The 12,234-nt window shown below is 40.4% G+C and overlaps 1 protein-coding gene across 2 annotated transcripts in view; it reads right to left on the reverse strand.

Annotated features, from left to right (window-relative positions):
* Positions 1 to 6,160: 6,160 nt before the first annotated feature.
* The window catches only part of LOC122792230 (arf-GAP with SH3 domain, ANK repeat and PH domain-containing protein 3-like), a 1,314,966-nt gene continuing 1,308,892 nt past the window's right edge, over positions 6,161 to 12,234 (reverse strand). For both annotated transcript variants that reach the window (XM_044059977.1, XM_044059976.1), the window contains exon 26: positions 6,161 to 12,217. In XM_044059977.1, coding sequence (XP_043915912.1) covers positions 12,143 to 12,217 — 75 coding nt within the window. In that variant the 3' untranslated portion in view covers positions 6,161 to 12,142. The remainder of the gene's footprint in view (positions 12,218 to 12,234) is intronic.

A 12,234-nucleotide genomic window follows, 5' to 3' on the forward strand; every position in this document is an offset into this window, starting at 1 on the left:
GCCAAAACACTGAGTCTCCCTGGAAGAAACTGAGCTAGGAGATGCAGGCCCAATGATGCTGCTATGGATCAGAGAATCATGCTCTGTCTGCACAGAGGGTAAGAATGAGTCCCTCACTGTTTGTTGATGTACCACATGACTGTGGTGTTGTCTGTCCTGACAAGCAGAGTTCCGGGAGAAAGAAGATGCTTGAAAGCTAGTAAGGCTTGCTGAACTGCCATCAACTCCTTTAGGTTTATGTGCAAGTGCATCTGCTGGGCGTTCCACCGTCCCTGTATGCATCTGCCATCCAGGTGAGCTCCCCAGGCATAGTCCGATGCGTCCGTGGTAAGAACTTGAATGGCAGGAGGTGGGTGAAAAGGCATGCCCTTGTTTTGTAGACAGGCTGTTGCCCACCATAGAAACTCTGTCTGCAGACATGGAAACAGAGGATATATCATATCCAGGTCCTGTTTGTGTTGACACTAAAGGTTCTTGAGGTACCATTGCAATTTCCTCATATGCAGTCTTGCATATGGAATCATGAGAATGCAAGAGGCCATGTATCCCAGAACTTGCAGGTATTTCCTTGCACAGAGCTGGGATAGGATCGCCAAATCCCTGAAGTAAACAAATAGTTGCCTGCTTCTCCTGGGTGAGATATATCATCTGGGCGGCTGTGTTCAGACTCGCTCCCAGGAATGTTATCTCCTTGGATGGCACCATTTTTGATTTTTCCATGCTGAGAGTGTAAACAAGAGAAGAGCCTTTACAAATTCCAGATCCTTTAACAGCTGTTCTTGAGAATTTGCTTGAATTAGTCATCAAAGTATGGATAAATCTGAATTTTCTTCTGCCTGCAAAAAGCAATGACTGGAGCTAGGCACTTCGTGAAAACTCTGGGAGCAGTAGATAAGCCAAAAAGCAGCACAGAGAATTGATAATGTTGCTTGCCCACTCTGAAACACAGGTATTGCCTGCAACTTTCCCTGATAGGGATGTGCAGATAAGCTTCTTTGAGATCCAAAGTTACTAGCCAGGAGTTCTTCTCCAACATTGGAAGCAACTGGTGCAGAGTGAGCATTTTGAACTTTGGAATTACCAAAAAAGAATTCAGAATGGTTAGATCTAGGATAGGACGCCACGTGCCTTCTTTTTTTGGAACTACGAAAAGATAGAAGCCCTGACCTACCCGCTGAGCAGGAACTGATTCTATTGCCCCCAGATGTAGCAGAGACAAAATTTGCTTTTCTACTTCTGCCTTTTCGCTTGGAGGAGTGTCTGGGAATTTTTTGGGTACTGGAAAGGTGTGGAAAGAAAACTTGTGACCTAGGGACACAGTTTTGAGTACTCATTTGTCGTCTGTGATGGTGGCCCAGACATTTGCAAAAAGGCCAACCTTCCCCCTAAAGGATTCTCCGAGCAAGCAGGAACAGGCAGAAGTTGGACAGAGTCAGTGAGAATGTTTAGATTGAGATGCAGGCTTAGAACTTCCCACCTTGGAAGGGGAAGCATGCCAACGCTTAGACCTTTGAGGAGTAGCCACCTGTCCCCTAGAAGATTTGTAACCTCTAGTCCTACAGCGGTCCTGTCTGCTGGTTTCAGGAAACATCCATCTCTTAGAAGGGTAATTCCTGCTGAAGCGAGGAGGTTGAAACTTGCAGAAAGTCTTTAACTGTTTGCATAGACTTGGCCTTATCCTCCATCTTTTTTGAGCACTTCCTCTGCTTTGCTGCCAAAAAGACTGTCCTTATGCAAAGATACATCTAAAAGCTTAGACTTGACGGGCTCTGGAAAGGGCTGCTCCATGAGCCAAGCATGCCTTCTGAGAACAGATCCAGTAGCTGTAGCCCTGCAGGAGGCTTCTAGAATGTCAAAACCACAATGTAAAGAATGTTTATTGACAAGACTGGCAGAATTCAGCAAATCCTGCATATCCTTACTCTCTGCCAAATGAGGCATACTTGCAATCTTTGACTTAATAGCCTCCACGGTGTGCTGCTGATACTTAAGCATATGAAAAAGGCAATTAGACCTAATAGCAAGAGTGGTAGAGGTATAAACTTTTTTACCCCACCTATCTAGGTTTCTAGATTCCCTGTCGGAAGGAACAGGATTCTTGGTAACAGTGGCCTTAACTCCTTTAGGCAGTTGAGAAATAACCTCTGGGTCAGCTAGTGGATTCCTAAAAAGAAACAAATGGGAATCAGGGACTCTATAGCACCTGTCAGGTTTCCTGGGAGCAGGAGGAACCGAATTTGGAGTCAAGGAATTTTCCAGAAAAACATCATCAACCACTTCCAACACTGCAGGAATAGCCAGAGGCTTATGCTGAGGCAAATCCAAAAACTCCCTGATCCTTATCTTAGATTGGAGATAATCCTGGATGTCCCCATTTAAAATGCTCCCTGAGAGTAAAGTATCACCAAAAGAGAAATCCTCTGGAGGAGAAGCAGAAGGAATGGATTCCTCTGCATCTGAATCCCCAAAAGGAGAAAAAAAACCTGAGAAACTTCCTCTTCATCAGCAGAAATGCTAGAAGTACCTGAACCTGAATAAGACAAATCCTCAGGAGAGACATCCCTACCCCTTTTTGAAGGAGGAGGCTGTGAACCCCTAATAAGAGTCAAAAGGTTATCAGCCATTTTAACCATTTGAGAATGAAGGGAATGAGAGGAAACTGGAGCCTGTTTCTTCACAGACTTATGACTGGAAGACTTACCTGCAAGTCTGAAGGACTCGGGAGGCCTGGCAACCGCCGTAGTGGCAGAGGTTGTCAGTATGAGCTTGCTGCTCAAACGAAGAAGAGAGGCCTGGGACACTAGAGCCGGCTTACCAGCTCCAGATCCAGCTGAAGAGGCAACTGGCATAAGGCCAGAAGACAAAAATGGAAGCCAGAGGCCTGAGGGAATCTGAGATGGTCTCAACCGAGGCCTGCAGTTGAAAATCCGTGGACTCCAGGGGCCGTAAAGGCACCTCACTGGCTACCGCAGGACTGACGACCAACTTAACATCATCTGAAGACTTGATCTTCTGAAGCTTGTCGCGGTCCTTGTCCTTACGCTTCTTAGGGATATCCGAAGCCTGAAGACCAGCGGATGCCATACCAACAAACTTAGGCCACACTACAAAATGCTTAGCTAAAAGCTTAGCCTGACGACGAACAGTACGCGGATTAAAGGAAGCATAGAGGTCACAATTAGGAACATCGTGGTCAAGGCCTAAACAAATAATACAATAGGAATAAAAATCTCTATGGGGAATCTGCTTTCCACTAAGACAATTATTGACTTTTTCTGACATTCGTTAAGGCAAGAAAAAAGGATCTCCAATGGGGTACTTAGCTGTAGTTGACTTCAACTTTGTAATCGGAAATCAAAAAGGTAAACTGCCGACCAGCACTCGTGCAAAAATGTTTCTGCTTCGGGCTCCGCAGCAAGGAAGACTGAGGAAGTGACGTCGGCTGCCTCCTTTTGTATCGGATGTCCTGACATCCTTTACAACCGACGACAGCCGATGTTATATTTACTTACCTTTGGTATTCTGACCGATCAAGGGCTACCGGGAGCAGCATAACCTATTGGTTAGGACTGCAACAGTGAAACACAATGAATATCAAAAGTAAAATAGTTGCAGGGAACTGAATCAAGTAGCCTTGGTTACTTCCAACATCACCGACCAAGTAGCCATCCTAACACCTGAAAACCTACAATCCTGACAGGATAACATACTATAAATGCCTTTGCATTTTCTTCAGGCTAGAACACTGAACCTTTATATGATGGAACATTCAATGCAACATTCCCCATCAATAATTACTGTCATCTCTACTAGTAGGGTTACAATATCTTGTGTACAGTTCAGATAAGGGATTGTGAAACAAGCACATGCAATGCATTAACATTTGCTTTATCATTATCTGTGACCTATTTCTATGCCCCGTTTTCTTATTCTTTTGGTTTTGATTTTAATCTCAGCCAGAAGCAGGTAGTGTAAGCTAAACCTGTTGGCAGCAACGTCAAACTGGTATGCATCTAGGACAGCTTTCACGCACACAGCATTAGATATACAAATCCATTAGCTATGTTCATCATAATGAAAAGCACAGAATCTTCAGCTGCCATTCAGATTCTGACAGTATTTTCTAAATGATAATTTGGCTTCCTTTTGGAAGAGTCATCAATCAACCAACTCAGCTTTTATTGCTTTTATATTACTATTTCCATTTGAACACCTGAATGCAACTGATCTAACAGAGGCCTGATTGCTTTCCTGTCCTGTTGTGCTTCTTACTACCTGAATGTAATCCACTCAAAGCTGATGGGCCTGACAGCATAACCAATGAAATGAAAATTACTTTTTCTTCCACTAAGTGGGAATGACAGAAACTGCTTTCTGTTGCATCACACTTATGGGCCCCCCCTATCCATAGCACACACTAATCCTAGGAGCCAGCCTGCATGAGGGGGGCAACATACATGGTTACACCTATCCAAACAGCTACAAAGTTCACTTCAAAAAAGGTATGTACTTTACTGTAATGATAGATCCAATATTTGGCATTTGCAGCTCTGTCACCTCAATGACTACCCACAGTTACTTAGTAAGGTTGATTAATAAAATTTTCCCAGAATACCCTAGCTCTTCTAATTTATACATGGTCCTCATCATCTAAGTATTCTCCTTCAGATTTCAGAAGAATTAAGAGCCTCTAGAAAAAAAAAAAACAAGAAGGCAAAAATTTGGCTCCAAAAATGGTAGTACTCGCTGGAAAAAAATAATAAGACTTGCAAAGAGCTTAAAGATGATTTAAAAACCTCACAGAGAAGGAAAGACTTGTCACTGGGTGCTAATATTCTGCATAAAAAGCACAACTTCTTTGAGTACACATAATGACAAAAGGGAGACTATGCCACAAAAATGATACCCTACAAAATGTGTAAAAGCAGTGGTTAATGTTAATGAAATCATTCTTCACATACATGCAGATATTTCTGATTCTCCCTTACCTCAACAAAGGACATTAGGTCCATTCAAAGCTGCTAGGCCTGACAATGCAATTAGAGAAATGCAATAATGGGTAAAGATAAGGTGCTAAGCAAGCAATAATGCCCAAAAGGGTGGGCATTACAGGGAAATAACTAAATGCCCAGGTGTAATGTGAGCCAACGCCACAGGTGGAAGGCATCTCCAACCTCCTGGAAGGTCAGTTATTTCCCTGTAACACCCGCCCCAGAGGGCATTACCACACTTAGATAATGCGCTGCTAAATTATTCTGTATTTCTATTAGTATACACTTTTTTAAATTTTTGATGTAAAATAGCTCCTCTGATTAATGTTTTAACATTACTATAGCATATGTAATTTTTGGAGGAAGTATTTTATATCCAAATTATAAGTTATGTAAGTATTTAATGCACATCCGGCTTTAGGTATTAGAGAACCCTGTGGTCGCTGGGGTCCTTCTGGTCCTTCAACAGCAGGAAATCTTACTTTGATATTTTGTAACACGTTTGTTGTACTAGCTTTTGTTGGTTTGACATTCTTGTGTACTTACTAAACAAGGTGGTAATAATTCTTCTCCATTAAAATTCACAGACATCTCTAGTTATAGTAACAATATTTTGTCAAGCAACACGCTTCATTTTAATTTAATTTTACCACTGACATAGTGCCACTGACTTAGTTAAATCCTGATGGTGGGCATTTTCGGAACTAAAACTAACATCATATCCTGCTTTAGTCACCGCAACAACCTTGGATGCAGGGGGCTCCCCTAATCATCCTTGATTGTGTGTGAGTTCCACAAATGTGGAAAAATGAGAAGAAAAAATATTTTTCATTTTCTGATTACATCCTTTATATGAAACAGGGTTGTGAAATGTCCTTGTTGGGACAAAGCTGGTAATCAGTGAATGAACAGCAGAACAGCAGCCCAGAGTGACCGATTTCACTATTTACGTGGGATTTTAAGTAAAGTGGATGTTTCCTATCTTCAGGGAATTTTATTTTATAAATACTGGCAGGATACCAAACACTGTAACTCTCAAATTATTTGCTCAAGAATTCTGCACAAACCAAAAATGATAGCAATATAAAGGCTCAAAATCAGGAGCACTTTTTAAATATTGCTCTAATTCACATATAAAGTTAAACAGAATACAGTATTTTGCATTGACATCCATTTTTTTGGACAATAAGTATGAAATTCTGATTTCTGGATTTATTGACTGTCTATAATCCTGAATGAACTGATCAGAAACACCTAACTTTTTATGAGGGGCAGAGCAGAATTATGAGGAAAAATCAGAGACATTCTGTTAAATTAAGTACAGTGACAAGTATGCATTACTCCTCAATGAGGTAAATAAATTATCCCTGCTATTTGACATCTGCTAAACAACAGTCACTGACCTGGTGTGTCTGTACAAGAGTTGCATAATGTATTGCTATTGCTGAAATCCAAGCAAAACTAGTACTGCTTTGGCTTATACGTGTGTGTGTGTGTGTGTGTGTGTGTGTGTGTGTGTGTGTGTGTGCGTGTGTGTGTGTGCCTGTGGCAGGGTAAGAGTAACAAGTTGACTACAATCTGTTTCACGTCATCAACACTGCCATTATGCTTGTGTCTGTGGGAGGGGGAATGTGGTTACAGTACATTAAGAGTAACAAGCTGGCCATATTTTCTTTCACTTGCATCAAAAATATAAACCTTACACATGATAGGTAGCTATCTTCGATGGTTTGGCAGGAAGAGGGTGTGTGTGAAAGCAACTGGACATTGCCATTTCACAGTGCTTTTCTCTGGCTGAGTTGTTGGCTGTGTTTTTTTTACATGTGCAGTCTGTGTGTGCACATCCGTGTGCTCTGGTTAACCCTAGCAGCTCAAAAACATGCAGCAAGTGTACTAGAATTCTTTAGGTTTCTCTGAAGGTGAATGTGCACTGTGCGTGTGCGTGTGTGTATGTGTGTGTGCGTGTGTGTGTGTAAAATAAAACTGTGTTTAAACTTTGCACATAGGGACAATAATGTTGGGCACACAGATTAACTCTTCCGGGTAGGAATAAAAAATGCAGTTAACAAGCAATTATATTTCAAAAGTAAGGCAGATTATACATCACAGAACATTAAGACATTTACAGCTTCTATGAGACTGGTGGTTCCCATACCTCAGACTGTAAATGGACATGGACTTAAGTAGTGGCCTCTGCCCTGAACTGCCCTAAATAAGCCCTGCTCAGAGGTGTCTACAGAAGGTTGCTGCAGGTTGCGTAGGGGGCTGGCAATGGTGCATTCATTATTTTAACCTTTCTCACAGTCAAATCTTACTGATGTGCACAGAAGGTCTTTACAGGTTGTGTTGGTTCTGGGGAAAGTGTCATCATTGTTTCTTTCACTTTTCTCAGAAACCTCAGGGGTGTACAAAGAAGTTACCATGGCTTATGTAGGGGCAGTTAATTGCAACAAAGTGTAATACATTATTGTAATCATTTTTTTTCACTGTTCGCACAATCACACGTCAGACATGTATACAGGTGACTGCCTTTGGGGGTTAGGAGCGAAGAGTGAGGAGGCATGTTTTGTACATGTATGTCACCAGTCATTTGAAATACATGACTGCGGCCATCTAAACTTCTGCTTTCATCCCAATCTAACACTAGAGAGATGCACTGGCAGGGACTATTTTTATGGTGGTGGGGAGGAGGGGACAGGCAGTATTCCTAGACAGAATTAGAGTATTTTCACAATTGCCTTGTTAGTTTACTGCAAGCTACTATTTTGTCAGTTTTAAACATTAAGCCTTGTCACAACGTATGTCTTCCTTGAAAGAAAAAAATAGGACCAAAATTTTTTTCTTATTCATGATTTTTGTTCAGGCCATCATTGGATTAAAATTTTGGGAAAATGCCCTGGTTTAATTGAGTTATTTACTAAATAGTTACTACTGCGTCGTCTTGGTTAGAAAAGGTCTGTTGAAAGGAAGCAAAGAAAACTAAAGTTGAATAGCAGCACTGAACTCCTTTCCTTGACCATAACTTCTGTTGAAGTCATTATTGGATGAAAAGGTCGTATAAAAAGAAAAAAGTTTAAAATGGACTTCAGAGGACACAGAAGAAAAAGCTGAACAGTAAGGCAAAATGTGAGAAAACAAAGAAAACATTAATGTGCATAGCATGGGGAGCACTGGAGGATGCGTATGTGAGGGATACACGAGTAGGCAGTAGGTTTGTTGTAAGTGAATTGTAGCTACAGTTTAGTCTGTGAATACTGCTCCAAACTACTCTGCAGCATAAACTAAAAAGGTTGTTTAGGAGGGGTGACAGAAACAGGGTGATACTTAAGCTGGAAATATGCAGAGGGCCCAAAACCTGAATTCTGCTAGGGGCCCCAAAATGTTAACAGTGGCCCTGATTTAATGTATACACACACACACACACACACACACACACACACACACACACACACACACACACACATTTATTTTGTCATGCTTCCTTTTTAAGATGTGGTTAGCGCTGGGAAAGTAAAATGGCAAATCCTTGTAATTGCTGCTGTAGTTACTTTTTGCCACTTGAGTTATTTATTTTTTCCATTTTACCTGAACATATTTTATTTCACACACTCTAAACAGCAGTGCTTAGTGAGTACAAACAAATGTCAGCTGTTTACTTTTTTAATCAGTTTGTGCTTCAAAGCAGACTTCTTTTTTAAAGAGAGATACCAATATATTACTAACCTGTTGGAGAATTTTTGTTCTCTAATATCATACCACTGTATGTTTTACCCACTACCTAATTATCACTCTAACCTGGAAAAAGAACATATCACCACTATGTATTTGAGAAAATCTGGTGAATTCTTAACTGAACCTATTGCTTGAAATTTTGAACTGCAGCTTAACTGAAGGTAACTCATTCAAAGAATGGGAATCATTGGAAGTGGTACATGCTTATAAAGGGTATGGAAGTAAACCTGATCTTTGAAATTTTGAACTAATCATATTACTGTCAAATGCAGGTAAATAAAGCTATGAATGCTACATGGCACAGAGTGCTTGCTCAGAGTTATTTCATAAAGGAATGTCTTAAAATCACCAAGGGTACATATCTAACAAAATTATTCTCAAGCCTTGCTGAGCACTTTCACGTACTGGACCTTGTTAACTAACACTACTAATTCCGTCAAAACAAAATAATGTATGCTTGCATACATTAGCCATTAGTTTGTTCTATGGTCAAGCTGAAAATGGTGACTCTCTCCCAAGTAAAACAAGCAGCAAATGCTGGTAAAAACTAAGTCTTTAAAGTCATTTTTTTCACAGAAAAGCATATTGAAATGTACTTTAAAACACTTTTGCCAGTCCACAAAAGTAAAATAAACACGAATTTTCCATAGGAAAAATGGTTTTCGGTTATTTTAAACTTTTAAACTGAAAGGGAAAAAGTGCTTCCATTTAAAAGCACAATACAGTCTTGTGACAGTCCATTAAAACACAAATCTTCTAGCTTTAAAATAACTTCTTTGAAGAGAAAAGTGATAAAACACAATTAGTTATTTTAAAATGGATGTTTTTATAGACAAAGATAACTGTGATATGTAATCCAGTCAAAATGTAACCATCTCTGTACGGTGTTGGCTCAGTTCACAGTCATGCTGGACTATTGGCCACCGCATGAACAAAGAACATCATATCCACCACAGCATGCAGCTTTTTGTCATCTATGCAACAGGGATGAAACGTAAACCAGTGCCATGCAGATGACCACTTGTACAGAAGTGCTATGTAAACAACCCTGAGAATAGTAGAAGGCAAATTCCTTGATATGTACATGCATGTCCACATGTAAAAGAAGAACCAGGATGATTAGCAGTCTAACTAGATTATCCGGAGGTTTGTTTGTTTTACTGTCAGTGGAGCTCATTATAACTGCACTATTGTTGCTGAAGCCATCCTCTTAATTATCAAGCGGGTTTGGCATACCCCTAGGGAAGGGATGTCCCTACAGAATGGACACTCAGGAATGGAAACTTCGTTTTTTACCAGACTAATGAGGAAACGTCAGACCAGTTTTGGTAAATCATCATCTTCTGTGCCAGCTGGGGATTTCTGTTACTCTTACTACAACCCCCCCCTCACCCCATAAAACTGTAGTGTGTCAGCAAGGCCTGTAAAGCCACTATCTCATGTATATTTCAAGAAAATGGAGTATATTTTAAGGAAAAGGACCATCAGAACAGAAATATTCCCATACAGAAGCTTCTAACTTTTGAGTATCTCCATTAAAATTAGTGCAAAGAGAGCAATGGCATGTTATGTGTCCTTCTCTCAAGAAAAAAAACATCCATCAGTGAGAGAGAGATATGGCCCCCTACTGCAATATAAGGCTTTGATGTGGCCTAGAAAGGTCTAAGGTCCAAAACGCCAATCAGAAGGTTAACCACTAAAGGAAGTAAAGACATTAAAGGTCAGCCTAATTATAAATGAGAAAAAGAATAAACAGTCACAGTCATGCACCATAAAGCAATCTTTAAGACCAAAACAGGAGAGAGAAAAAGTCAAAATTTCCTGAAAGGAACAGCCTGAGAAAATGTTTGCATGACTGAGGATTTCATATGATAATGAAGAGTGACACAGTAATAAGTGATGGGAAGGTGGGATAACACACAAGTGTTAGAAAGCCCTACTATCAAAGCCATCATAATGCCTGAGGCATATGGTCCTGCTGGTTACCAAACACATACTCTCTTTTCATCATATCTCATAGCTGGTCTGACATCAGACCAACAGTTGGGGATTATAAGGGATTAGAGGAATTACACATAGGAATACTTTTGTTTATTTACAGCCTACTTACATATTTTGGACCAATGAAATAGATATTTTTCTTCTACCTACCCCAGCAGGAAGCATGCAGTAATACTACACACACTACCAGTGTGTTACCTACATGCTAGATTCCTAGCAAATGCCCTTTGCAAACCCTGCTTTAAAGCTTAGTACTGGGTAACCCCAGAGAGGTAGATTACCCACAACCCTGGGTCAGAAGGACATGCAACAATCCTATACACTGCATCTTCCCAGCCAGGTCTTTCAGATGAATAGCTTAGTATATGATCCTACTTCAAAAACAGCAGAATCAGGGTGACAACCTCAATCTTACTATGTCCAGGAACACTTACAATTCTACTAGGAATGTCAAAATGTGGGTAAAATATGGGTTTATATCTCAAAGATGAAGGACACTGTGGCAGTAGAAGACATTTAAGCAACAGAAAACAAAATACAATGGTAATTACCATCACAGTACAGTACTGTCTTACTGTTTCAGACATCCTGAATGTGTAGCTCTGCTTGTTAGACACCGCTCCCATACAAAGAACTTGGTGAAAATGCCACATTATTTCATTAAAAGAGAGAGAAGGCACTACAGAAGTAAATCTTCTTTGGTTCTCCAGATTTCTATATTTAAGCACAGCTTTCACAATATCTGCACTGTATTTTATGTTCATCCAATGTTCTGTTACTAGATCATCGCAGAAGTATCCTTATCCAAAGTTGCATCTAAGCAACCTTATCCAAATGTGCATCTAAATAAGCATAAGCTAAAAGGATTAGAAATAACACAAAAGCACAATGGATTTCCACAACAATATACAAGATGAAGCCATAGAAGTGTTCAAAGTCGACCACTGCGGCTGTAGACATCTTCTCTTTGAATGTGTATTAGTCACGCTATGCATCTGATTCATGTCCGATGCAAGTGCTCAGGTGCTATCAAAAGGCTTCAAAGCTTAATTTCATTAAAAGACCTACTTTTCTGTTTCAAAACAATTGTGTCTGTGGAAATCATCAATTACAATAGGAAAACATTCTGACAAAAGTGCAGAATATAACAGGTACTACTGTATTTGCGTCCACATGCCAATCTTTCCCAAGCCAGCTCGACGAAAGACATGGCGTTAGAGGAGATGAGATCCAAAGACACGTGGCTGGGATCAGATATCAAAATGAACACCTCCTGCCATGCTAAGAACTTGTCATCACCTCTGTTTTACAATCAGAGGGAACGGTTTCCTTAGTTTTGTTGCTGCACTCAGTGACATCTTCCCAGTGTGTCAGTGTGTGACTGCTGAAGTGATCACTTGTCTGTCAGTGTTCCACTGTCACTCACAAAGTTGCTGCACGTGGCACATCAGGAAGGTTCCTTGTCGGCTGGTGCTCCCCTCTACATATCCAACCTACAAGAAACGGAGAA

The sequence above is a fragment of the Protopterus annectens genome, chromosome 1.part2 (genome assembly GCF_019279795.1).
Source record: "Protopterus annectens isolate FY-2018-M chromosome 1.part2, PAN1.0, whole genome shotgun sequence".
Classification (NCBI taxonomy): Eukaryota; Metazoa; Chordata; order Ceratodontiformes; family Protopteridae; genus Protopterus; species Protopterus annectens.